The sequence below is a fragment of the Nematocida homosporus genome (assembly GCF_024244095.1).
Source record: "Nematocida homosporus strain JUm1504 chromosome Unknown 4454, whole genome shotgun sequence".
Taxonomy (NCBI): Eukaryota; Fungi; Microsporidia; genus Nematocida; species Nematocida homosporus.
In genome coordinates, this window is record NW_026250687.1 from 137,370 (window position 1) to 163,270 (window position 25,901).

The 25,901-nt window shown below is 43.1% G+C and overlaps 12 protein-coding genes across 12 annotated transcripts; 6 read left to right on the forward strand and 6 right to left on the reverse strand.

The window, feature by feature from the left end:
- Positions 1-145: 145 nt before the first annotated feature.
- On the forward strand, positions 146-4,510 carry NEHOM01_0403 (phosphatidylinositol 4-kinase A; the record flags this gene model as incomplete). Its single annotated transcript, XM_051489281.1, has 1 exon — positions 146-4,510. The coding sequence occupies one exon, from the start codon at positions 146-148 to the stop codon at positions 4,508-4,510; it is 4,365 nt and encodes a 1,454-aa protein (XP_051345241.1).
- A 371-nt stretch (positions 4,511-4,881) lies between these two features.
- NEHOM01_0404 (cysteinyl-tRNA synthetase) lies at positions 4,882-6,486 on the forward strand (the record flags this gene model as incomplete). Its single annotated transcript, XM_051489282.1, has 1 exon — positions 4,882-6,486. The coding sequence occupies one exon, from the start codon at positions 4,882-4,884 to the stop codon at positions 6,484-6,486; it is 1,605 nt and encodes a 534-aa protein (XP_051345242.1).
- Positions 6,487-6,722: 236 nt separating this feature from the next.
- Positions 6,723-7,607, reverse strand: NEHOM01_0405 (uncharacterized protein; the record flags this gene model as incomplete). Its single annotated transcript, XM_051489283.1, has 1 exon — positions 6,723-7,607. The coding sequence occupies one exon, from the start codon at positions 7,605-7,607 to the stop codon at positions 6,723-6,725; it is 885 nt and encodes a 294-aa protein (XP_051345243.1).
- A 491-nt stretch (positions 7,608-8,098) lies between these two features.
- NEHOM01_0406 (translation initiation factor 5) lies at positions 8,099-8,629 on the reverse strand (the record flags this gene model as incomplete). The annotated part of the gene is made up of 1 exon (XM_051489284.1): positions 8,099-8,629. One exon carries the CDS (start codon positions 8,627-8,629, stop codon positions 8,099-8,101), a length of 531 nt encoding a protein of 176 aa, XP_051345244.1.
- Positions 8,630-9,091: 462 nt separating this feature from the next.
- Positions 9,092-9,409, reverse strand: NEHOM01_0407 (uncharacterized protein; the record flags this gene model as incomplete). Its single annotated transcript, XM_051489285.1, has 1 exon — positions 9,092-9,409. One exon carries the CDS (start codon positions 9,407-9,409, stop codon positions 9,092-9,094), a length of 318 nt encoding a protein of 105 aa, XP_051345245.1.
- Positions 9,410-9,505: 96 nt separating this feature from the next.
- NEHOM01_0408 (uncharacterized protein) lies at positions 9,506-10,126 on the forward strand (the record flags this gene model as incomplete). Its single annotated transcript, XM_051489286.1, has 1 exon — positions 9,506-10,126. The coding sequence occupies one exon, from the start codon at positions 9,506-9,508 to the stop codon at positions 10,124-10,126; it is 621 nt and encodes a 206-aa protein (XP_051345246.1).
- Positions 10,127-10,390: 264 nt separating this feature from the next.
- Positions 10,391-11,521, reverse strand: NEHOM01_0409 (uncharacterized protein; the record flags this gene model as incomplete). The annotated part of the gene is made up of 1 exon (XM_051489287.1): positions 10,391-11,521. The coding sequence occupies one exon, from the start codon at positions 11,519-11,521 to the stop codon at positions 10,391-10,393; it is 1,131 nt and encodes a 376-aa protein (XP_051345247.1).
- Positions 11,522-11,547: 26 nt separating this feature from the next.
- On the forward strand, positions 11,548-12,714 carry NEHOM01_0410 (E3 ubiquitin-protein ligase synoviolin; the record flags this gene model as incomplete). Its single annotated transcript, XM_051489288.1, has 1 exon — positions 11,548-12,714. The coding sequence occupies one exon, from the start codon at positions 11,548-11,550 to the stop codon at positions 12,712-12,714; it is 1,167 nt and encodes a 388-aa protein (XP_051345248.1).
- A 178-nt stretch (positions 12,715-12,892) lies between these two features.
- Positions 12,893-13,513, reverse strand: NEHOM01_0411 (uncharacterized protein; the record flags this gene model as incomplete). Its single annotated transcript, XM_051489289.1, has 1 exon — positions 12,893-13,513. One exon carries the CDS (start codon positions 13,511-13,513, stop codon positions 12,893-12,895), a length of 621 nt encoding a protein of 206 aa, XP_051345249.1.
- Positions 13,514-13,581: 68 nt separating this feature from the next.
- NEHOM01_0412 (uncharacterized protein) lies at positions 13,582-14,958 on the forward strand (the record flags this gene model as incomplete). The annotated part of the gene is made up of 1 exon (XM_051489290.1): positions 13,582-14,958. The coding sequence occupies one exon, from the start codon at positions 13,582-13,584 to the stop codon at positions 14,956-14,958; it is 1,377 nt and encodes a 458-aa protein (XP_051345250.1).
- Positions 14,959-15,290: 332 nt separating this feature from the next.
- NEHOM01_0413 (midasin) lies at positions 15,291-25,022 on the reverse strand (the record flags this gene model as incomplete). Its single annotated transcript, XM_051489291.1, has 1 exon — positions 15,291-25,022. The coding sequence occupies one exon, from the start codon at positions 25,020-25,022 to the stop codon at positions 15,291-15,293; it is 9,732 nt and encodes a 3,243-aa protein (XP_051345251.1).
- A 26-nt stretch (positions 25,023-25,048) lies between these two features.
- On the forward strand, positions 25,049-25,816 carry NEHOM01_0414 (uncharacterized protein; the record flags this gene model as incomplete). Its single annotated transcript, XM_051489292.1, has 1 exon — positions 25,049-25,816. One exon carries the CDS (start codon positions 25,049-25,051, stop codon positions 25,814-25,816), a length of 768 nt encoding a protein of 255 aa, XP_051345252.1.
- Between the last annotated feature and the right edge of the window lie 85 nt (positions 25,817-25,901).

A 25,901-nucleotide genomic window follows, 5' to 3' on the forward strand; every position in this document is an offset into this window, starting at 1 on the left:
CAAAATAAACTATTTCAAAACAAACCAAACACTTCCTATCTTAACCCAAACACATAACTAAACACTTTACTTAATATAAGCAAGCACCTAGATGCATAAAAGGACCCTAAATTTAGGCTTCTTATTTGTTTTATTTTTGCGCGATATGCCCGAAACAATGAATAATCGAAACTCAAAAGGCCTTTCCTTTGAAGAGTATCAGGAAAAGAGTACTCAGAATCCTAAAATAACCGTTTCTGACTCAATCTCTCTTTTTGGTCTTTCTTCAGATTTAGCAAGTTACAGTGAAGAGATCTATGATATGTTATTGAGTCATTTACAACGTATCGAACGTGAAAAAGGAATGGGCGGGTGTGTATCTTTGTTACTAGATGTCTTAAAACAACCTCCTAAAACAGAAGTTCAATATGCCCAAATCAATTCAGTCTTAGAGATAGTAATTGCTAAGGCTAAGCAATATGAAGAGAAATGGATGCCTAAAGGTCTAGAAGAACCCAAACCTAAACTAGAACCTACCCCTGAAAAAACAGCTAAACCAGACTTATCTACTGAAACTCTCAAACAACCTTCACTGATTATTCGGCCCAACCGGTTTAACCTGCGCAAACTAGCCCGGAAAAGGCGGGAAATGAGGTTACAGGCCGAGAAAATGCAGAAGGCAGCTGAAGCAGAAGAGCCTGAATCAGAGAAGGCGGCCAAGACTCTAGAAGAAGTCTTACAACTGGGCAGTACTGGATTGATTCCTCTCTTACTAGACACAGCAGCAGGTATAGATTTGTTTAAGCTATTTTCTGGTGATTGGGAAAGCTTTCCTGCCCCAAACTTACAGATAGACTTTTTAGGACTGTTTTATACGTATTTGGAAATGCATGTAACCTTATCTTTGATTTTTGATAGGGAAATAGTTGAAGCAGATCGGATCAAAGACTTATCACAAGCTAATTATAAGGTCTTCTTACAACTGTTTGCTGGTGCTTTTGTGGAGGAGTTAATGACTGAGTTAGTAGTATCTTTTAATCTATCAATGTGTTTATCTTTATTGTTAAAGGGCAGTGCTCTACAGGACTGTTATGCATTATTCTCACAAGAGGGGATTAACTTGTTTTCTGAGCGGAGTATTTTAGGACTGCAATCTTCGGTTTTTAAAGTCTTAGGGCTTCTTTACTATAAAGAGAAGAACGAGACGATTTTAGATATTGTGTTATCTTTCTTTACTACGCAGTGTTTAGATGCCTACACGATTTTACAGCGGAAGAGCATTATTGAGAGTGCAGTGGATGCACTAGCTAAGTCAGTGGCAGAAGAGACTATTTTTCAGCTCATTAAGAAGGTAATGTATGCCTATGAAAGTGCTGCCCAGTACTCGGAAAGCATAGCCCAGATGATTTCTATTTTCTTATCATGTATCAAAACAAAAAGCAAAGATAAGATTAGGGAGATAAACGGGTTTTTTACTAAAATAATAGCCAGATCACCTAACAAAATCGAACATATTGAATCCTACTGCAAGTTCTTATCTGCCCATGAAATAGATGTACCTCTCCACCACCTTGTACGGCGTTATGACCCCCAGTTCATTGCTACGTTCTACTCCACTTACTTCCGGCATCCCTTTACGCTAGAGAAGGGTACTAAGGCCGTAGGAGACTTTATTAATTTTGTAAACAGCTCGGATAACTTGACTTATATCTACATTATGAATATGGTGCCTTTTATTCCTACTTCACCCTTTATCATTCATAAGTTGTTTTTGATTTACAAACGTATTTATGCTAATGCATCAGTCTTTCCTCGTGGGATTGAAACTGAGTTCTTACTTCTACGCATGAAAACTCCCGCCTTAGTAGGTATTGCTGGGTTTATCTTTAGCGATCCTAAACCGCTCCTTAAGAAGCGCGTTTGCCAAAAACTAGCCGAATCCGTTAAGATCAGCAAAAGTTTCAATGAAGACTATATCGTGTTTATGGCCCTTCTCTACTCTATTGAAAGAGCTAAACTGGAAAACTACAACTACAAAGGTATTCTTAGCTACTTGAAAGATGAAATCACACTTAAGTACCTTGAGAAACACCTTCTTCAGATCCTTAAAATGGTCCATCAAGAGGTTTCTCTTGAGTCCAAAGACTTTACACGTACTTATGCCTGTGAACTTCTCCAGATAGCAGCTAGTAATACGGCCTACCCTCTTTCTTTGCGTATTATTGCTGAGATTCTCCAGATCCTCTTTGAAAAGGAGCCCTCGATTGTCTTCTCAGAAGAGTTGCACATTCGATTCCGTGAGGCCTTTGATACCTTCCGTACCCGAGAGTTTTCCCTTTATCGCACCAAAGATATCTTCCAGATGTTTTCAGTTCTTTATGGTGCCATTCTTAAAAAGCTCAAGGAAGAAGTCATTGAGGCTTACAATTACGTTGTGCTTAATATTGTTGATTTAGGGTTATTCCATGCTTTACCGGTTATGCGCGATGAACGGGGTATCAAAGAACTTTTAGATAGATCTAACTTGATTATGCAGGCCATTCGTGAATTCCCCAGTACAATCATGCAAGGCACTGAGATTTGGGAGTGGCTCTACTCCCTCTGTGTCTGCCGACCTCTCCCTCGAGGTGTAGCAGCCAGTACACCTTCTACCGCCCAGAAGACACCTTTAACCGAAGAAGAGTACAACCATCTACTCTATATCATTAACACCGAATGGATTGGCGATCTAATTACACTACGTGGTGATGTACCAGGTATTATTGAGAATGCCCGTAACTACTTGCGCTGGATTCTCTCTGAGGAGTACTTCCTAGAGACTTTAATGGTACTCTTAAGAGTCTCTAATCGGGAAGAGAAGAAAGAGTTGCTTAAACGAGCTGTACTCAAGGGATACAGTGCCCGAGAAGATACTTCTGTCTACTATGAGTTGTACAAAGCCGCTAAAGGCACCTTCTATGAGTATCCTCTTTCTCAGACTTATAACTTCCTTAGTGCCTTAGAGGGAAGCAAGAAGTACTTAAAGCCACGCGAGTTACGCGAACAAGAGTTGTACGAACTAGAGATTGATGAGTTAGTCTTTCTAAGCACAGAGTACAATCTCAAGAAAGTAGCAGCTGTCCTGATGAAGAAGCAAATTGTATGCTGTTGTGGGTTCTTTTTAGATGCGAACAATCTATCAGTGATTGAAGCCTTATCAGTGATTGCTAATTCTGAGGACGAGCAAGAGATAGGCAAAGCCTTTAGTCGGTTGGAGAAAGAAGAGAGTGACTCAGGTCCAGGTCTAGTCTTTTATGTGCCCCAGATTGTGCAGTTACTTCGTAAGACCTTCCGGAAGAACTCAGCTGAGATCAAAACAGCTCTCCTGCGCATAGTGAAGAACAAAACAGCCCATGCGATTATTTGGGAAATCAAAGCGCAAGGCCAGGCCGGACTAGAGGAGTACGAAAACTTGATTATGCAAGAAATGGAGCCAGAAGCCCGTGAGCAGTACAGTAAGGTAGCTACTTTTCTACAAAACTTCGCGGACGTCTCAGGCAGATTGAAGCAGTATGTTTCTCTTGATCGCGATAGGAAAAAGGCAATGATTAACCAAGAGATTTCCCAGGTGACTTTCCCTGAAGGTTGTTATTTGCCAATAACGGGCGAAACAGTTATTCGTGTTGTGGAAGGCTCAGGGAAAGCCTTACAAAGTGCGGAAAAGGTTCCGTATATGGTTACTTTTAAGGTGCAACGACAAAACTCTGATGAAATCATTGATCGTTCTGTTATCTTTAAATTTGGTGATGATTGCCGACAAGATGTGCTAGCCTTACAAATCATTCGTCTCTTCCAAGAGATCTTTGAAGAAAAAGGTCTATCAGTCTATCTCTATCCCTACAAGGTTTTAGCTACTGGTGATGGCTGTGGTATTATTGAAGTGATTCCTAAGGCTGTTTCTCGTGATCAAATAGGTCGGGAGCGAGTGAACAACTTAGTGGACTACTTTGCCTTGAAGTATGGATATCGCGAGGGCCACAAGTACGTTGAGGCTCTTAAGAACTTTGTTGAGTCTTTTGCCGGGTACTCATTAGTCACTTATATCCTTAATATCAAAGACAGACATAACGGTAATATTATGATCTCTGATGATGGCCATCTTATTCATATTGATTTTGGGTTTATGTTTGATATTTCACCAGGAAACATTAATATTGAAAGTCCAATCAAAATAACTGATGAGATCTTTTCCTTACTAGGTGGGGCTGAAGGAGAAGCTTTTGCCCTTTACAAAGACCTTATGATTCGTGGGTTCTACCTTCTACGCAAAAAAGCCCGCGACATTATTCTTATGGTTGATTTAGGGAGACACGGCGGTCTACCTTGCTATACTTCAGCTACCATGAGCAATCTTATTTCACGTTTCCGCCTTGACCTGAAAGACCATGAAATCCCAGAGTTCGTCAAGAACCTTATTGGTTCCTCCACCAAGAAACTTCGTACTTGGATTTACGACCAGTACCAGCACCTCACCAACAACATTGCCTTCTAATATACACCCAAACACACCCAATACTAATCCAAAGCAATCCATTAATAAACCACTATTATGTTCACATAAACGCATAAGTTTAAATGACATCATCATTCATTCTATTCACAATACACCCATCCAATTGTGTTAGTATTTGATTGTGTTGGTATTTGATTGGGTTAGTATCAACTTAGTATCAACTTAATACCAACCTAACATAACTCAACTTAACTCAATCCAATATCAACCTAGTATCAACTTAACCAAACCCCACTCAACTTAACTCAACTCAATCCAATATCAACTTAACTCAACTTAATATCAACCTAACTCCACTTAACTCAACTTAATACTAACTCAATAAATGCTAACCCAATTTATTTTGTATTATGACGACAACCCGCACTCCTAATGGTATTATGGCTAAAACTAGCCTAAAGATCTACAATAGCATTACAAAAGAAAAGGAGGTATTGAAGGTAGAAAATTCAATGCTTAAATGGTACACTTGCGGACCGACTGTTTACGATTCAGCCCACTTAGGACATGCCCGTAGTTATGTTCAACTTGATAGTATTCGCAAGACTCTTGAACGATACTTCAACTACCAAATTACTTATATTATGAACATTACGGACATTGACGACAAAATCATCATTAAGGCCCGAGAGGTAGCTAAGAGTCTTAAAGAAGCACCAGGCACTCAGATTGAGCAACTAACCCAGCAGTTTAAACAATGGGCTATTTCTGCCAAATTAGATACCGAAGAACAAGAATTAATCCATTATGCAGTTAAAGAAGTTAGTCGTAAATACGAAGAAGAGTTCTTTGAAGATATGCATGCTTTAGGTGTAGCCCGTCCAACATACACTACTCGAGTTAGTGATTACATCGAAGAGATTATTCAGTTTATTACTAAGATTGAAGAAGAAGGCTTTGCTTACCATGCCCAAGGTTCAGTCTATTTTGATACTAAGGCGTACAGCCAGAAGAAGCAGTACCCTTTAATGTGCCCTGTCCAGAGCAGCAGTCAGCAAGACTTATTGGAAGAAGGTGAAGGTAAACTAGGCAGTGAGGGCAAGCGCAATAAAGAGGACTTTGTCCTCTGGAAGGCTAGTAAGAGCAATGAACCGGCATGGCCTTCTAAATGGGGACCAGGTCGACCTGGCTGGCATATTGAGTGCAGTGCTATGGCAGCTAATATTGCTAATGGCCGGATTGACTTGCATTCTGGTGGAGTTGATCTGACGTTCCCTCATCATGACAACGAGATTGCTCAATCAGAGGGTGCTGGAATTGAAGACTGGGTTGGTCATTTCTTGCATACGGGTCATCTTCATATTGATGGACGTAAGATGAGCAAGAGTCTGAAGAACTTCGTGCAAGTCAAAGAGATGCTTAAGAGTGGTACAGCTCGTGAACTGCGGATGATGTTCCTTTTACAAAGCTACCGGGGTCCGATGACTTATGGTGATGAGGCTTTGGAACGGGCTAAGACAGTGGAGAGACGTATTTTCCGGTACATCTCTCTCTATCCTGAAGATGAGAGTGAAACCACTACGGCTCCCTTTACTGCTAAAGAGCACGAGATTTTGAAGCGATTTGATGAACTAGTTTTGGAAATTGATAGTGCATTGAAAGATGATTTTAACTTCCCACGGGCCTTAGGACTTGTGCAAGACTTGATTACTGAAGCTTCAGCAACTACCAGCCGGCAAATCAACCAGCAAATTGCTAAATACATCAGTCGAATCATGCACGCTATGGGTTTAGAAGCAGTTACACAATCAGCTGACTCAGCAGTACAAACTGAACTGATTTCAGTTATTTCTAACTTCCGCAATACGGTTAGACAACTCACCAAAACATCAGCTGAGAAAAAAGCATACTTCATGGCCTGCGACACTCTAAGAAGTGATCTTGCAGCCCTTAACATTATTGTTGAAGATGCAGCTAACCCTCAAGAGGGTTCTTCCATTCGAAAACAATGCTAGGTCTTTTAAACCAGCTTGACTTTATTACTTGAACTTTTGTCTTATTACTCGGGTAGTATCTCTGGAGGAATCAGATTATTTTGATAGTATTTCTGGAGCACAACTAGATAATAAACTTAATTTAAGCAAGTGTTAGTATTTGAGTTGGTATTTGGATGGGATGGTATTTGAGTTGAGTTGAAATAAGATAAGATAAAGCTATATGGTAATATTAAGGCACTGCTAGCCTAATTGGGTTAGTTTGGGGCTACCCTCTTTTGGATAGCCTTAATCATTCCCGCAATGCTATGATCTGGTTGATGAACTAGATAATAGATGGCCACACCCAAAATCACAATTACAGATATAATTGCTAGGATTTTAAACCTATGGGAAAGTAGACCCACAATTAACGACTCAGGATTAGTAGCACTATCAGCAAACAAAGCATACACCATTATGAGTAAGGAGATAACAAATAGACTAAACTTAACCACATTGATAATAACTGCCTGTGGCCAATCAGCCGGACACCAGGAGCGTATTCCTAATTGAAACAGTCCAAATAATAACCCAATAATCAAGAAGACAATACAGCTAATCCCAAAAATTATCAAACCCTTCATCACGCGATACCATAATGAATGCCCTTTGTTTCCTCGAGATAAAGTCAGGTAGATATAAAGCAAACTAAGAACTATTAAAATAGAACAAACCCACATATATCCGTATGCCACACTCGCAACAGCATTTTTAACCTTTGCCACGTCATCAGAGAACTTAGCGTAAAAGAACAGCTCAAGAATTGGATAAATATTTAGGGCTAGCCAAGTAGCCATTGCAATGCCACCCAGCTTATTAACCAAAGGTATACGGCCTAACTCTCTTAGCGCCTGGCCAAAAGTGTTCTTAATGGGATCGTCTAGATTTGGCCGATTTAAATAAGGGAGAGTAACCGGGTCCAATACCTTATGCCAGCTCTGTTGCGCATTTATATCTGAATCAGGGCCATTTCCCGGTTTAGGAGGCAGGGTTATAGTTGAATCGAAATTATTGGTTGGGTTTTGCGTTAATTGCTCAGCAGATTCATGTAAAGGGGTCTTAACATAATAATTATCATTACTAGTGGGTCTAAAAGACATTCAGGTAAAAATTAAAGAAGCTTAGCTTTTATACATGTATTTTCCTAAAAAGGTAATTTTTAAAGTATGACGTAAGTCCTTTAAATTTCTAAAAATGGTAGTCAAAATTTAATTTCCTTTTTGGGTAATTTCCTCTTCCTAATCCAATACTAACCAAATACCAATTTAACTTAACTTCAAAACAATTTAAAGACCAACACACTTACACAGCCAGATAGCAGTAAAACAAACAGACCAAAATACCCACCCCAACCATAGCCAGTATAACCACCAAGTTCAACCGCCGCTTCCTTTCAATAACAAACACACCATCGCCATCTCTACTCATACTCATTAAAAAATCAAAAGCTACTCCGATAGAAATTAACTCAACCAAGTCACATTCACCTAAACCAAATACCAACTCAATATCCAATACCAACCACTCTTCTACTCACTTTACTTCCAATACTAACCAATCCTAACCAGACTTCACCCAATTCCAACCAACTTCAACCAAAAGCATGATTAGCCTCGTCAAAATCTTCAAAATCATCAAACTCTCCATCCTCTACACCTTCCCCTGGCATATCTGCCCGATCCGACAACTCTTTAAGCAAAGTCTTCATAATCTTATTCGTACTCCGCACAACTCCTTCTCCTCCACAAGCACTACACTTCTGTAGAACACTTTTACGTGAAGGCGAACAAAAGAGTACTGTTTCGGGATTCCGGCACTCCTTACACAACACCAACTCATCAATAAAGTTAAACAAGTATTCCTGGACACGTTCCTTATCATGTGCACCATTAATAATATACTTAGCATTCTTATCATCAATACTTGAAAGAGTTCCCATCTCATAGGATAAGTATTTAGTTAAGATCTTTGGGTCCCTATTTAAGCTCTTAGCAATGTCCTCAATATTCACTAGTACTGTTTTTATACCATTCCCACGACCTTCTATTTTCACAATATTAGATGGCATTTTATAACGATAAAATGCATCAGATGAACTTCTGTCTATGTTGATACTCTTCATATTACACTAAAAAAAAGAGGCGCAGATTGGGTTAGTATTGTGTTAGTATGTGTTTAGTATGTGTTTGGGTTGTGTTGTGATTGGGTTGGGATAGTATGGTATGTGCTAGTAGGTTTAGGTTGGCTAGATTAACCTGACTTAACAAATTCAAAACCTAATACTATCTTAATATGACGTAATACAATCTTAACACTATCTTAATATGACGTAACACTATCTTAACACAACTTAATACAACCTTAATACCATCTAAACTCAACTTAATACTATCTTACTACTGACATAATACAATACCATCTCACTACTAATACTATCTAAACTCAACTTAATACAACCTTAATACAATCTAAACTTAACCCAATACAATCTTAACTTAACTCAACCCTATCTTAACTTAACCCCATCTTAACTTAACTCAACTTAACCTAATCTAAACTTAATATAATACTAACAGAACCCAATTTATTCATCTGGAGCGGCAATCAATTCCACGATATCTTGAATAATATCCTTATACATTGATTCATTTTCTTTGATCCGATCTAGACTTTCATCAATCCAAACTTTAATCTCCTTTTCAATAGCTAGAATCTTTTGAATACATTCATCACGATACATCTTAACTTCACGATCTTTGGCTTCCATAAGTGTATTTTCATGCTCTTCGGCCGTTTTGATAGTCAATTCTTTCAAGCGCTCTCTCTCCTTGCGTGCTTCTTGAATAAGCTCTCGAGCCTTCTTATCTGCCTCAGCTAAAGACTTGAAACTCTCGTTGTTCATGAAAATTCTGAAACAAAGAATTTGGACTTTTGATTGTCATTGGATATTACCATATCGAGACATAACAAAACCAAATGGAAAGATTTTGTTCTTTTCATGGAGACTCCTTTAGAATCTCATTCGGATAACTTAAGTTTAGAGGAGCCAGTTGAATTTATTAAGCTTTTTGAACTCGTTTCGGCTGGTGACTTAAAGAGTATTAAGAATGCTTTGTGTGTCTACGAAATAACTCATGGGAAAGTGTTTAATTTACGGATTGTTAATAAGTATGGGTTGTACTTGATTCATTCGGCCGCTTATTATGGACAGAGGGAGACAGTTGAATTTCTTCTCTCCTCTGTAAGTGAAGTAGAAGAACGAGATACGACTATGTATGAGGCCATTACTTCGGATAATTTGTCTTTTGAAAGTAATGATACAGAAATGATGTCAAACGAATCAAAAATCGTACCTATTACATTTGGTCATGCTAAATCTCCTTCCAGTTTTATTAATGTCAGATCTCTAGATCAAGGAGCTACTCCCTTGCACTTTGCGGCTATGGGGGGTAATAAGAACAATATTATACTCTATTTGTTGGCCTGTGGGGCAGATCCTCGTTTGAAAGACATTAAGGGAATGACTCCGCCAGAACTAGCTAGAGCCCATGGCCACAAGAAGACCGAAAAGACCATTCGGAAGTACATTCAAGCTATCAATAGCAAAATGTCACATTAAGTTAAGTTAGTGTTGAGTTGAGTTGAGTTGGTATTGGGTTGAGTTGAGTTGGTGTTGAATTGGTATTTTGATTGCCAAGATAGCACAATAAGAATAAAGATTAAGTTAAGATTAAGTTGGTTTGGATTGGATTGGGTTTAGATTACGTTGAGTTTATATGAATGTTTAGATCGACTTAGATTAGTAGTTAATTTAACAACAAGATAATATTCATAAGATATCAACACAACACAACACAACTTAACACAACTTAACATAACTCAATTATAGGGCAAACTCGCGCTGTTGGACTTTCATGAGGAGAGTGTGGTGGCTTGGAGTGGCACACGTATCGGGGGCAAAGCCATTGAGAGCAGTGCACCAGTGCGGGTCTTGTTCTAGCCCCGAGTAAGCAGCTTGGGCATCAACTAAATTAACCATAGCTACAGAAAACACTCCCTCCTCTTCTCGTTGTACACGGTCAACTTCACCATACTTGCTCAGAACGGATTCAATTGTGGCTGGAGCAATATTGTTAGTCGGTCTTAAGGAAAGTGTTCTAGTGACTCCGGCATACGCAAAGATAGGAATAGCCGGTATAATAGGTTGAACCTTACCCGGTCCTATCTTAACCTGCACCCCACGAATAACCGGTGGATACAAATTACTATACTCAATAAAAGCATTAGCTGCTACATAATCAAAGAAGGTCACAAACGCACACTTCTTCTCACGAATAACTTTCAGACCAATTACAGCCCCGCCCTGAACTACCGCTAAAATCTCACTAGCTGTTACATCAACGGGCAAAGACCCAAAATAAACCGTCCGATTATGACTGATCACTCCATCTGTCTCACCCGCTCCACACATATCACGACCAAATGCCACCCTTACTTTTTCAAACAAGCTATCTTCTCTAATACTACTCGCGAACTGCATAGCCGCAAAGAAAGAGAAGAACTCAATGTAACAACAATGTCGATCGCGTAAGTATTTAAGTGCTTCAATTTCACCGAATTTCTCAGCCTCTTCACTTAAGAACTCACCAGTCATAAAGTCTTCCAAACCCGATAGAGAAACACTACGCGTTCCACCAGCTGCATGGGCTAAGTAAGCCCGTTTACGATCAGCCTGAGAAATCGAGCTAGTTTGAGGTTCAGGCACAACCATAACATTTTCAATACTTACACCGTCTCTGATTCGCATCCAGATCTTGAACATATCAAAATAAGAGAAGAATGTGATTAGTATTCCTTCTGGTTTTCGCTCAATCGCTAACAAATCCGCACCTTTAATCACTTTTAGAACGGCCAAAGCGGATACATTTGAGTCTACTCTAAATAAAAGCGCAATATAATCTCCCATCTCTTCGGGAGTCTTCGTAATTACAGCTAATTCGGGCTTCTTCTGCATCTGTTTTGCTAATTTTTCATTTCGGAATGTATAGACACGCAATCTACCTCGGGGGATATCTTGTTTTACTTATCGCTGCTTGTATTAGCCACCACCGCTCGGGCAAGACTTTATACCATGTTTTAACTGAGATTGTTGAGAATCGAGTTGAACACTTCATTTTCTGCTCTTTATTGGTCTATTTAGTGTACATTATGGGCCGAGTCATGGTCAAAACCTTCATTGGCAAGTTAACTCCATTGGAGGTAGAAGGTGTGCAAGAAAGTAGTTTAAAATACTTAGGGAATATCTGTTTGGTTATTACTTTATTTGCTGATGATATTGGTCTGCGGGGTTTACTGGTCTTCTCAGTAGTCTTTGGACTGAAAGTAGTCCATTGGGCAGTTGGTCTAAGAATAGATTCAGTAGATAAGGGTGTAGTACGTCGAGATAGTATTTGGCGGTTGTATGGAATAAGTGCTATTCTGTTTTTGGTCGATGGATTGCTTATGTCCAAGACTTTGCGTATGGCTATTCAATCTCCAGGCGTGAATATTCTCTTTGCTTTTGAATTTTCGTTGTTATTTGCTTACATCATTAAGTGTATATACTCTTTAGGAATAATAAGTCTGGCGGAAGGCGGAACAATTGAGGATCGGATTCTTTTGATGTTTTATGGTGAGTTGTTCTATGGGGTGTTCAGAATAGTAGTACATGTGCTTTGTTTTATTTGGACTACAGTTAATTTCCGCATGCCAATTAATTTGTTGCGTGAATCAATGTTAATTGTGAAATCACTAACGGCCAAGGTCAAGTCAACCCTAGCTTATACGGCCCTATTGAAAGAACTAGAGAAGTATCCTAATGTTCCTAAATCTGAAATAACAGATGATGGATTGTGTCTTATCTGCCACGATGAAATGGAAGTAGCCAAACGACTGGAGTGTTCACATCTCTTCCATCTGGCCTGTTTAAAAGAGTGGCTCCATCGGCAGCAGTCATGTCCCGTCTGTCGTACCGAAATTAAACCCAAACCCACCACTACTCCATCCAATAATACCACCACCACTCCAAATAACAGCACTACCACGCCAAACACTGCTACAGCAAGCACAACAACCACAACTAGCAGCCGGGCAGAGTCCATCTTAGCCAGTTACTTCCAACCCGAAAGCGATGATTTTGAAGGCGTAGCCGTCAGTCTCCAAGACTAACCATCCAATACCAACTTAATAGTACGACTAACACTTAATGCCCACTACTACCACCACCACCCAACACCACCACCCAAACCAACCCAATACTAAACCAACTCAACCCAATACTAACTCAACACCAACTCAATTCAATACTAACTCAATTCAATTTAATACATTATAAACGCATACTATACTATCCTCTTCTTTTACGTCGTCTTTCTTGTTCTTTGACTACTGATACGCGGCCAGGAGTGTCGTAAGCAAACACGTGTTGTGACAGCCACTCGCCTGGTGGGATCAGACTAATTTTTGGCCCTGTTCTAGGTACAGTTACTTCTAAAGATTCATTTTGCAACATAATTTTGATTTGGCGTAAGATCTCTTCTCTAATGTAGAAAGAGAATAAAGTTAGTAATTCACCTTCCGGCAACCCATAAGTCAAAAATAAATCACGTGCATACACTTCGGGAGTGTTTCCTATGGGCAGTCGAAAGATAAGCCAGTCCTCTATCTTTAAAAAGGTCTCTACTTGAAAGTCTAAATGTACTGGAATTCTTCCTAAAGGAAAGCGCACACTAAATACGGCCAGATCTGATGTGTATCTTTTTAACTGCGTATCTATCTCTGAATGTAAACGTGAACAAAGACTTTCTTCTACCCCGGTAAGCTCTTCCCTTTCACTAACCCCAGGAAACATAGTAAGAATATTAGCCAGAAAATAGGCTAAGGAATACTTAGAGGCATTAATAAAGACAATTTCACTACTTTGGGGCGTGCCTTCAGAGATAGAAACACGAATGGGAAAGAGATCCATGACTGCAGAAAGAAAATAATATTTATGTCCGATCAGTTATTATAAATAGACCTCTCTATTTGCTATCTATGTGGGATAATAGGTTGAAGCCTAAGAACAAATCAGCGGTGGGAGAGAAAAATGGGGGGTATCCTGGTGGCAGAAATCCATTGGTGGTGTTACCCCGTATGATCAACGAAGGTCTAGAACCGAGCAAGCAAAGTTTAGATAAAAGACCTGTTCTAGGTCCTATTACACGGCCAAGTCGAGTTATTGCGATAGAAGGTATTGATGGGGCTGGATTGGGTGGTGTGGTTGGATTGGGCAAGGAGATTGGTCTGAGTGCTGAAATTGGGTTGGGCAGTGGTTTGGGGTTGGGTCGGCAATGGGTAGTGTGTCTGGGCTGTAAGAAGGATAATCGGTGTGTGCGCTGTATCTGCATGAGTGGAATGGGTGGCAGTACTGGTGGAATGGGTAGTGCTGGGGAGTTAGGTGTGAGTGTAGGAGAAGATTTTGTGGATGCGGCTAAGAATGGACTGGGTGAAGGTGGGAGTGAAGATAGTGAGGGGGAGGGAATAGTAGGAAGTGCGGGTGAATGGGGAGTTGGCGAGCGTATGGAGTTGTGCCGGTTTTGTGACCAGAACAAAAACTGGGTCTTGGAAACGGTGCAACGTGGGTACTTGGTGCGGTTTGCCGGTTTGGCCGATGCTATTGGGTTTTATATGGCCCATCGGTCGGTACTAAGACTGGCCTGGGCACGTGGGATGAGTAGTTTAGGGTTTATGGGGCAAGTGAACGAGAGTGAGGTAGGGGTGAGTCCAAAGTTGCAGATCTTACAGAAAGCCTTCTCGGTGTACGGACCTGGATGTAAAGCAGCACCACTTATGGACGAGTCCTTTCCGGCTGACAGTCCAATAAGCGAGAAAACAGGCGTGCTGTACACTGAGACAGAACGGACCAATGGCTTTGTTTATCAGGCCAGTGGGCGACACTCGAATATTACGCTGCAGGCTAAACTGCGCGGTCTTTCACAGAGCCAGTTGTTAGCAACGATTCAGAAAGTGCCATCACCAACCTTTTACTTTTTGTCAAAGCACAAGTATGGAACTTATGTCATTCAGTTGGTGATTGCGATGGCTGAGGACGAGAGTTTAGTGTTGGAGATAAAGAAGCTTTTGTTTCCGCACGCCTCAGCTTTACTACAGCACAGCATTGGGAATTATGTAGTTCAGAAGATGCTAGTTTTTGATGTTCGATTTGTGTTAGATTGTTTTTTATCTGATTTTGAAATGATTTTGAAAAGTAAGATAGGCGCACGGGCATTTAAAAACTGTGTCAAGAGTTTTATTCCTTACAAAAAAGAGATCTTGCCTCAGCTGTTGCTTATCATTTCTGGGAATATTCTCTTGGAAGAGCAGAAGATCCTTAAAGCTGTGTATAGAGAGCTTTATGGAAGCTTTAAATAGGTTTAGTTAGTATTGAGTTGAGTTAGGTTAAGTTGATGTAGTAGAATGTGTAAATAAATCAGAGCACGTAATTGGTTGTTTTGCTGTGTTTGTTTAGATTGTGTTGGGGTTGTGTTAGTGTTTTGTTATGATGTGTTATGATGTGTTATGAGGTGGTTGGGTTTAGTTGAGTTTGGTTGAGTTGAGTTGGGTGGAGATTGGGTTTAGTTGAGCTGGGTGAAGATTGGGTTTGGGCTGTGTTATGATGTGTTATGATAAGGTTAAGTTGAGTTGGGTGAAGATAGCGATTGAAAGTGTTTAATATCTTGTTTATTGGGTTAGTGTTGCGGCGGTTACTGGGCATACTTGGAAAGAAGAAGCATGTTTTTGAGCTCGCGAGTGAAGACGATTTCTAGGAGGGCGTCATCTTCAACTAGACAGTAAGGCAGACCTAGCATTTCCAAATACTTGCCAATTACGACTTCGCCTACCATGACCTTAACTGATCGCATTTCCTTGATCTTGTTCCCACTGCCTACCACTAAAAGCAGTGTATTGGGCAATAGTCCGGGAGCTTGCATGCTGTCGTAGAAGAGACCGTCACCGATGATAATATTGTGGCCGGTGGCATACTGCTCTTCAAAGGCCCAGGAAATACGTGTCTCTTGAGCGGCAAAAGTAAGATTGTCAACCAGACCCTTAATATTGTGGTGGGCCTGTACGGTCGTGCTAAAGGTGTAAAGCTCATAGGAAACCGAGAGAAGATCGAGAGAGTTGGCGATCGTAGTAAGACTGCTGATCAAGGGAATAGCCATGCCATTGTTTTTGATGCTTCCACTGTTATCCACAAAGATACGAATGAGATACTCTCGGCCTTGTGTTTTGGTTTTGCGCATCCAAATCCGGTTCTTCTGTCCATTACTGGCTACATAGGAAACGATTCTTTTCATGTTCAGTCGTCGACCACTTGCATAGTCGCCTTCATAGGAAGTCTTCTCGTTCTCTTCCAACACAATACCTAGCTGCTTAGTTAGCTCTGGATTGGTCTGGTGTTTGATACTCTCATAGTAAGTGGCTGGATCAACATCTCGGACGGGCTTTTTGAAGGCGGCTTTGCGGAGAACTTCTTTGGGCTCGGTTGGTGTAGATGGATTGTCGTAAAGCTCGTCTGTATCAATGGCTTGGTCATTAAGAGTCTCGCCGCCTTCTGCAGCTACTTCGCGTTCAGCGCCTTGTCCTTCTTCATGGCCAACCTGGTCGTCGGATGGCATATTCTCGGCATCTTCAAAGAGCTGCTCTGTGTTGGTTTCGGCCTCTTCAAAGCTGTAGTGGTGGAGATTGGTTTGGTTTTCTTCGCTGTCGTATTGCTCAATAGAAATCTCTTCGCTACTGCTTTCTTCGGAAAGGAGTTCTAGTCGATCTAGAGACTCTTCGTTGAGATCACAGTCTTCGGCTTCTTCAAGAGCATCATGGCTGAAATCAGAGGGTTCGTCACTGCACACTTCCATTTCCTGGATGTGCATATCGTCGCGCTGATCGGGTAGTTCGGGATCTATATCTACTTTTTGTGGGTCTTCTTCTTCACCTTCACTTGGGTTCGGGTCTTCTTCGGAGCCTTGGGTGCTGCCGTCTGAACCATTTTCGTCACTTTCTTCTTCGGGAGTGCCTTTGTCCTTCTCGGAATCATCCTCTGCGGGTGCTTCTTTGTTGCGCTGGTTGTAGTTCTCTTCGTTCTCGGATACACTGCCTTGTTCCAGTTCGATGTCTGGAGTCTCTTCGGCCCCGGCTGTGGTTTGAACTTCGCCTTCATTCTGGCAGTCTACGCCGTCTTCTTCGTTGATTTCTGTTTCTTGCTCGTCCTTTTCTCCTTGGTAGTTATCACCGACTTCTTCTTCGGTCTTGAGATTTTCAGAGATGTTCTTCTCGCCTTCGCCTAGACGCATACCTGCATCTTCTAGTTCTTCGATCAGGCCATCAAGCACGCCTTCGTCTTCGTCTTCTCCACAGAAACCGAAAGTTAGCAACTCGTAGAAGAGACCTAGTGAAACTAAGAGGAAGGGATATTCTTCGGGTGGGGCGGTGTTGAGGGCATGATTGAGCACGCGCACTGTGAATTCAGAAAGACGAACGGCTATTTGGTGGGTGATATTTGGCTCTGTGCGCAGGATGCTATCTCCCAGATGAATGATTTTAGCGAGGAGTTGGTGGGCGGCTGGGGTGCCGGTGAATTGGTGGTGGTAGAACTCAGCGGCACCGGGGATGGTATTGCGTGAGGTGGTGCGGGGCATGAGGGAGGAAAGTCGTTCGAAAAGAAGATAAAGCTGGCGGAGTTTGATACTGGTGCTTTCCTTCTCTAGTTGGGCCTTGCGTTGTTGGACTGTTTGGGCAAGACAGAGATAGCAGGTATCTGCGGCGCATTTGCAAGAAAGATCAAGAGTGTTAATAAAAGTATGCGGTTTGATAAGTGTAAGAATAGGTGTGGAAAGAGAGTCGAGTGAGGTTTGAACTTTGACGGACTTGCTAAGAATGGACTCTTCCCGGATGGGAATGATGGCATCTTTTGTTTTGATTTTTACGGCTAGCGCCGTTTGAATATCAGCTAGGTCCTTGTTGATGGCTTCTGAAATGCGCTCTTTCTTCTTGTGGGTGATTTCTAGGTAAGGCTGGAAATACACTTGGATGTTGTTGATTTGGTAGGGCGCGCCTTGTGTGACAGCATGGGCAACGTGACTAACTCTTTCTTGCATATCACCTAGGGTGGACTGGAGGAGGAATTCTTCAATGGCGAGAATGAAAGTCTTGATTTGGGATGGGTGCTGGGTGGCTTGGAAGAGATGGAGAAGCCAACCGGGATGGACTTGAGTATACTTAGGCATGTCATAAGCCGATAGACTGGCAAACTCTTTGTAGATCTGCATACGGGCTGTGTTAAGCGGAGTAGAAAGAAGGCCAATGTGGATGCACTCGTGGTTGAGTTTATCGAGGTCTTTGGCAACTACTTGGAGAGGTAGAGAACAGGGAAGTGAGAGAACTTCTTGCATTCTTTCGAGAACGTACTGTCCGGCCCCGTCTTCTTCTTTCCAAATGTTAGTGGAGTCTTGACAGTCTTTGGCTAGTTTGTTTTTGATCTCCTTCTGTGTATCGGTAATAAGAGTAATAATGGGAAGGGGAGTAAAGACTGCGGGTAGTTCGTTGGCTGTTTCATAGGTAAGACAGAGTCCTTTGGGCTTCAGGGATGTTGCGGTAGTGAAAAGAGTATCTATATCGCGGGAGAGAAGATAAGCCCGGCCTTCGGGGGCAAGTGCAGGATACTTGGCGCTAAGTGGGCACTCAAGCAGAATACTGGCGGCTAGTTGACTGATCTCTTCGGGCGTGCGTATGCCTCCTGATTGGACAGTCCAGAAGTGAGCGACTGCCTGGGCTTGGACTGGAGTTAGAGAGAGGTAGGATAGACCTTGTTTTTGGAGATACTGGGTGGTTTTGCGAAGGAAATGGAGGGGTGAGTGGCGGGCAGTAAGTGCGTCGAGGGCCCAGGCGCCAATTGGATGCACCTCGCGGTGCTCTTCTCGCTGGGCAATGCGCTCAATGCCGTCGCGAAGTACCGTGTAGGCAAAACAGTCCCAGAGATCGGCGTACTTGGCCATGTTTCTTTGTACGATTGAGAAGGCAAAGGCTTCGGGGTGGGGGGCATTTTGGACTTCGTGGATGACGCCTTTGAGGTACTCGGCAAACTTAGGGAAGTTACGGTCTTGGCGTTTCTGGCGAAGTTCAGCTAGGGAAGTGGAGTTGGAGGTGGATTTAGCTGGGCTGGGAAGAGATAGCTCGGTAAGGATCTTATCTTTTTTGATCTGTTGGCTGTACTTGTCACCGTATTTGTACTGGGCGTAAGCTTGGCGGATTTCGTAGACACACTTATTGATTTGGGCTAGAGCGGCTCGTTCAATCTCTTCTATTTCAGGGAAGATAAGAGGGTCGATTTGGTGCTTGAGGCACTCACTGATAAGGGATAAAAGTGCTTCATAGGCGGGTGGTCGGGTTTCTAGTTTGGCAATGGTCTTTTCTAGTTCAATAGGTAGAGAGTCGAGTACTTGGGCAATTTGGGTGATGATTGGAGTGTGTTGCAGCTTAGCTAGTTCTGTGTCGGGATTAAGAGTGGTTTCGAGTAAGGAAAGCTTAGCTAGTCGTAGCGAGACTTTCTTGCGCGGAATGAAAGGAAGGTCCATGGCTTCAAAGTAGGCACGCAGTCCGTTTTCACCTTGAGAGATAGTGGTTTGGAGGTAGATAAGATTAGCGAGTGCGCCTTCGAGTCCGGGCTTCTTTGGTGGTGGAGTGGTGGTGGGCTGCTCGCGGTAGGCTGCACATAGAACGTATGCTTCTTTGAGGGCGTAGAAAAGAGGTCGGTTGCGGTAGAAAGCTCGGTAGGACTTTTCAATGCCTGCTTCGGCGACTCGTTCAATCAGTTGAGTAAGCTGGGCTTGAGGTTGGGGATTACTGAAGAGAATAGTAGCTATTTCCTGTTTGAGAGGAGTTTCGGCGAGAGAGATAAGATGGGCTTGAATGCTTGCTTCGGTATGGCAGTTAACGAGTGGACTTTCTTCTTTAAGAGCGGGGAGATTAGAAATCAGGGGAACGAGATGGTCGTTTTGCAGAGCGTTGTAGTGCAGTAGCTGTCTGGCTTGAACGTGTGCGCGTAGGACAGCGGCACTAACGCGGTAGACCCCACGAGTGCGAAGAACCGGGCCTTTGTTGGCTGGAATCGGGAACTGAACGATCTTACAAATATCAACTGGGGAAAGAGAAGAGGAAATACGTGCTTGAATAGATCGGTTGATAAGAGCGTGCGAAAGTTCTTTGCCGGCTGCAGAGACGCCAAGGAAGAATCGCGTTTTAGGATGCACCTGGACAACTCGGACTTCTTCGCCGCCTTTTTCGTGAATCTCTAGAGTCCCGTCCTGTTCGAACAAACTGTTAAGTCGATCAATAACATCATTGCGCACTAGATTGACATTTTTAAGGAAGATAAGAGAACCGGCCTCGGCGGCTTTGACAAACGGGGCATCTTCCCAGATAAAGTCGGTGCCTGATCCTGGTGGGGCTTGGGTGTATCGCCCAAGGAAGTCACTGGGCTCCATGTCTTTATGGCAGGGCAGAACAAAGAGATGGCGGCTGGTGTGTCGTGCAATGAATAGAGTAAGTCGACCCTTGCCGACACCGCCGCGCAGAATGACTGGCCAGTTCTTTTCAACTCCCCAAATAACTATTTCTAGTGCGGTGAGATTGCCATGCGTAATTACGTACTCTGGATCGTTAGCTAAATTGCCCGGTAGAATGGCCTGGCCTACTTGCAGTGCGGTAGCCGTGGCTTGGTACTCTGGTAAGTAGGTTGGGACTAGCTGGGTCTCAGTGACGGCATAAAGAGAAGGAATAAGATGGGTTGAGCCAATGGCCATGTGCTTGAGACAGTCACGTAGGTTAAGAGGATACTTTTGTTTGAGATGGATGATTTGGGATAAGAGAGCCTCTCGGTTATTAGGGTTGGGTGTAGGCGCCCGCCGAAGAATAGTGACTAGATCGGCCTCTGACATATCGCCACGGAAAATACGTATAAACCGGCTAAGGAACGATTTAGGAAGGAGTTTACGTCCATCTGCTCGTCCGGATTTAGGGTTCATGGTCGCAAAAATCACTGTGCTGGGATGCAGTTGCACTTCACCGAGCTCGGGAATATAAAGAGCTCGACGGTAGTCCAGGCACCCATTAAGACCTTCAATCACACTTTGGGTGGCCAAGTTAATCTCATCGATAATAATCCAGTCGCCTCGTTTAGCGGCCCGCACGAACTCGCCCTCTACAAAGCGAATGCCTGTAGCAGTAGGAATGCACCGGCCGGCCAAATCGGCCATTTCGGTTTCTTTGCTAAGGTTGATACGAGTGACTTGCTGGCCCAAGCGAGCGCCTAGTTCTAAGATCATTTTGGTCTTACCTGTGCCCGGTGGGCCTTCTAGAAGTACATTGAAGCGGCAGAACAAAGCCTGCAGGACCCGGAAAAGTGTCTGGCGCACAGACCGCGGCTCAAAAGTATAAGCACTGCTGGCTTGGGTGTCCTGGAGTGCACTTTTCTGAAGAATGAAGGGTCCAGCCCCAAACACGCTCTCATTATCCACTAGATCTATTTCCTCCTGTGGTGCTCGGCCTTTAACTAACTCAATGGCCTCTCGAATTAGTTGAACAAGATACTGCGAGGTATTGGGTTGTGATGAGGTGGTAGTAGGTATGGTGGTAGTAGGTGAGGCAGTGGTAGGCGTGGCAGTGGTGGTATTAGATGAATCGGGGCGGTTAAGAAGGTACCTGGCTAAGACTTCGGCCTCACGAGCACTTTCAATCTCGGCCTGGGTTTGGGCTAATGCCTTGTGCGCGGCCATGTACATCTCTGCTTCCGTGTACTTAGCTAACAATCCGTACTTCTCAACGTAGTACATGAAATACTTGAGTGACTCTTCCAGATCACCGGGCGGGTCCACACAAATAGTAGTAAATCGGCTGGAAATACTTTTGCCCACCTCTCTTTTACCATAATCATCACCTGGATTCATTGTTCCAATAATACGGAAACTTTCATGGGCTTGGCAACTTCTTGAGCGTTCATGAATGCGTAGGGACCGGTCGTCAAATAGTTCGTTTAAAGATTCAAGCACTGAATCTGGGACTAGGTTAATCTCATCAATGACCAGGGCTGCGCCATTTTCCATGGCTTCGATCAAGGGACCATTGCGCCAAAGGAAGTGTCTCTCACTAGTACCGGGCGGGGTGTGCTCGGAATAACTACCCACAAAATCTGATAGCTCTATACCTGCATGCATACCCATGACCGTACACGGAATGCCAAGACGGCTGGCCGTATACTCAGAGAGGTACGTCTTGCCAATCCCCGGGGGACCAACTAGAAGAATACTCTCCTGGGCCAGCCAGGCAGCTTCCATTTGGCGTAATGTGCGCACAACCCCTGGAACAAGTAAGGGATCATTGTCGGTTGGAGATAGAGGCACTGATAAGGCGTCGCGATAATCTTCTAGAGTGAACTTTTCGCGGAACATCTTTTCAAAAGCTGTTATGATAGTTGTGATTACTTTTTCCTTTTCGGGTCTTTCTCTGATCTTTTCGGTTAAGACCATCATCGTATGGTAGAAGAGTTTTTGAGGGTCAGTTGCCTTTTTGTCTATGAAAGATGGTTGGGCGGCTTGGTAACGGCGAATAATACGCATGATCTCTCTAAGGGTAATGTACTGGTGGGCACGGTTGCCGGAAAGACTTTTGAGACTTTCATAGATCTCCAGGAGAGTTTTAGCAGATACTTTGCCGATCTTCTTACCGAGAAGAATAGCTTCCATTTCCGGACGAGTCTTATCTTCCACATAGATTTCAATGAATCTGTTGCGGAATGCCTTACTAAGATGTTTTCGGTTCTTGTAATCAAGTGACTCGGCTGGATTCTGGGTGGCAAACAGGGCAAACTCGGCGTGGGCTTGAATGACCTCCTGGGTGGCCGGAATGAACAGCTCACGATTACTGTCTAGTAGTCGGTTGAGTGATTCAAGCACTTCAGTGGGCGCTAAGTTCAGCTCGTCTAAAAGGACCCAGTGGCCATTGCGTACGGCATCAACTAAGGCGCCTTCGCGATAAATAAACTGTGAGGTCGTTTTCTGTCGCTTTGAGTCATCCGGTGAGTCAGAAGAGGTTTCGGCCACTGAGTAGGCTCCTAAGTACTCGGCAAGTTCAGTATGTTCGTGGTTGTTGATGCGAATGATTTGTTTATCTCTAAGCTGGGCTAAGTGCTTGATTAGAGAGGTTTTACCTACGGACGTACTTCCCTCGAGGAGAACTGGGACTTTGGCTTCAATGGCTGCGGTGATTTCATCTAAGTACGTCTGAGTAGTTGGAGTAATGATGTAGTGGTTAGTACTGGATGGATGTGTGGAAGAGGTAGTTGAAATACTAGAAGGTGTAGTAGTAATTGGGAAGAACTGGGTTAGTAGTTTGCGCCCGATCTCCTTATGAAGAAGACAGAGCTGAGTAAGGAAGTTTGTTTGGAGCGCCTTACGAGGCGAAGTATGGGCCATTTGTACGGCTCGAATGAGATTTCGAATACCAAACAGAGCCGGACGACCACTACCCATGCGTAAATAGTTCTCTTGCGCACACTTCTTGATCTCAATGTAGAACTGCGTCATTTGCTCAACGGTTGTCACGGGCACGTTTTGGCGGTAGCTAAGTGCGACTTTAAGAATATCAGGCGGATTAGTATCTATCTCATCAACTGCTAAGGTAATGGTTTGGTCCATAACTATATCTTTCTTACCATGATCGTCCCCAGGGTTGATACACTGGAAGACCAATGTCCGTGGGTCCTTGGGCAAAGAAGTACCTGAATCTTCAAGCAGGAACAGAGCAGACTGCTTAAGCGCAGAATTAATGTAAGCTAGCGTAGCTCGTGGGGCTAAGTTACTCTCGTCCAGAAGAATCCAGTACCCATAGAGAAAAGCCCGGGTTAAAGGTCCCTCCATAAAGGTACAGATGTTCTGAGCACCAGCCTGCAAGCGCTGCATAAGCGCCAGAGTCTTTTGCAGCTTAGCAATAGACAGAGCCTGGCGAGTGTTCTGAGGCGAAGCTAAGTGCCGCTCTTGGAACTTAAGCAGTAGATCTTGCACGGTCTCTTGTAAAGTCTCAATCTGGCCCTGGCGCACTAACTCATCTAATTGGGTCAGGAACTGTTCGTTTTTAGTGGGCACAAAGAAGTCAGCGAAGTATCCCTGCACCGTATCATTAAGTGTAATAGCTAAACCTTCTAAAGTAGCAAACTGATAAGATCCTAAAAGATCAGTTGTATCTGTATCTTTGGAAAGATTGATACAAAGCAATTTACGTGCATCTTTATAAGTAGAACTGATTAGATCTGATCTTTTTTGGAAAAGTTTTTGAACTGTAGTTGTTTTACCCGTTCCTGTTTCTCCTATCAGTAAAAAAGAATAAGCAATATCTAAACCTCGTAATAAACCCAACAATAATCGCTCTGCTGATTGCGTTAGCACATACTCTTTCTCTGCTTGTAAAGGTTGCAGCATCCGGGCAGTTTCAGCCTTCTCATACTCAGCAATTGCTACTGCTGGTAAACAAAGCATCTGGGCCAGCTCTTCCTCTAAATCAGCTCGAATGGTCGCTTTATGACCAGCCAGTAAAATATCTCGAGCTCGCACAAACATACTTACTCTACTCTCATCAGCCGTTCCCGGCCTCTCTAAAGCCTTTAGCAAGGCACTAACAAGCAAGTTAAAGAGTCGGCAGACTCCTTCTTCTCGTCTAATCAATTTAACAACTTCATTCTTATCTATCTTATCTATCTTATACACCTCACTACTAGTGGCCAATTCACTGCCACTAATACCACCCACGCCATTCTTACTTAACTTAAACTTCCCCAGGGCCACTAAAGCCGTATCCAGTAGCATGGCCGCATTGCTACTCGGTAAAGTAGTCTGAAGCCGCGTTAAAAACTCAACTGGATCTTCTGGGGCCGGAAACCGAATGGGATACGCTCCGCCACGGTGTTCAGTCTCAGTGCCGGTGTAGTCCTTGGCATGCACAAAGACCTGGAAGGTTGGGGCTGGTCGTTCACCCCGACGAGGACCGGCTGGAATAACGGCCATTTCAGCAATGATATAATCAGTGACTGAATTCTCTCTTTCAGCTGAATTAACAATCAACCAACTGCCCGTACTCATCGCTCGGGTTAAAACGCCTTCTCGGGCAATAATAGTTGTTTCTTCTAAGTGAATTTGCTCAACTAGAGCAGAAACGTCCTGAACCTCTGCGGCTTCAATTTCCAGCACCGGAATGTTGCGCTGCTCGGCTAGAGCATAAACCAACTCTTTTGCTTGGATTAAAAAGGGTATTTGAATGGGTAAAGATAATTGTGAAATCATATCATACTCAACCGAAAATCGCAAGAGCTGTTCTTGCGTAAAAAGACTGAAAAGAGCATTAGCTCTCGATGGGACGCATGGAAATGTGTCCGTTGTCCTAGGATTCATGAAAACTTTGCCCGGGATTTTCATATATGCAGACTAACGACCAGATTAGTAGTGAAGAAGAGTACAGTTTAGAAGAGTCGGGTGATGTTGGATCTTCTTTTGAAGAAGAAACAAGTATGGAAGAGCTTTCAAGTAGTGAGGGGTCGGAAGATCCACAGATATTTACCGTACACACTGGTGAGTGCAGTGGGACTTTTGAGCGGGTTGACTTGATTCTGGAGAATGAAATGCCAATGGTTAATCGGGCTGCTTTAGAGGAAGAAGTGCGAGAGAAGATCTTTAAGGGAATCTTTGTTTGGGCCGATGCTGAGAGTACTGAGGATGAGCCTTGGATTACGGCTTTCTTTGCAATGGTGCCATATGTGGACTTGGCTGGGGCTATGTTTGCTGGGGTGCAACGGGAAGTGGAACGGCTGGGGAAGAAGGAGCGGATTAAGTTGCTGATTAATGGACGGTTTAAGAATGTGCCTGATGATGTGGTTTGTGAGATGTATACGGCCCTGCCTAATTGTTTGGAATTGGACGAGAAGGAAAGGGTTTTATTACTATCTTTGGAAAAGCCTATTAATCCTAAAGAGGAAAAGGAGATCAAAAAAGTGTTTCCAACTCTTAACTTGGCCAAAATGAAGAACTTATTCCCTATTCATTCTGAGGAGGTTTTCCTTTACCTTAGCAACTTACCGGCCGCCTTTACCACTCATGGTGATGGCTCTATTATTAAGGGGTATCTTTTGGATAAGAAAGGTCTGAGTAAGTTTATCTCGGCCTTGCGTGAGTACTTAGAAGCGGAATAAATGGCAATAAGTTAAGTTAGTTTAGTATTGAGTTGAGTTTAGTATTGAGTTAAGTTGAGTTAGGTTGGTATTATGTTGAGTTTAG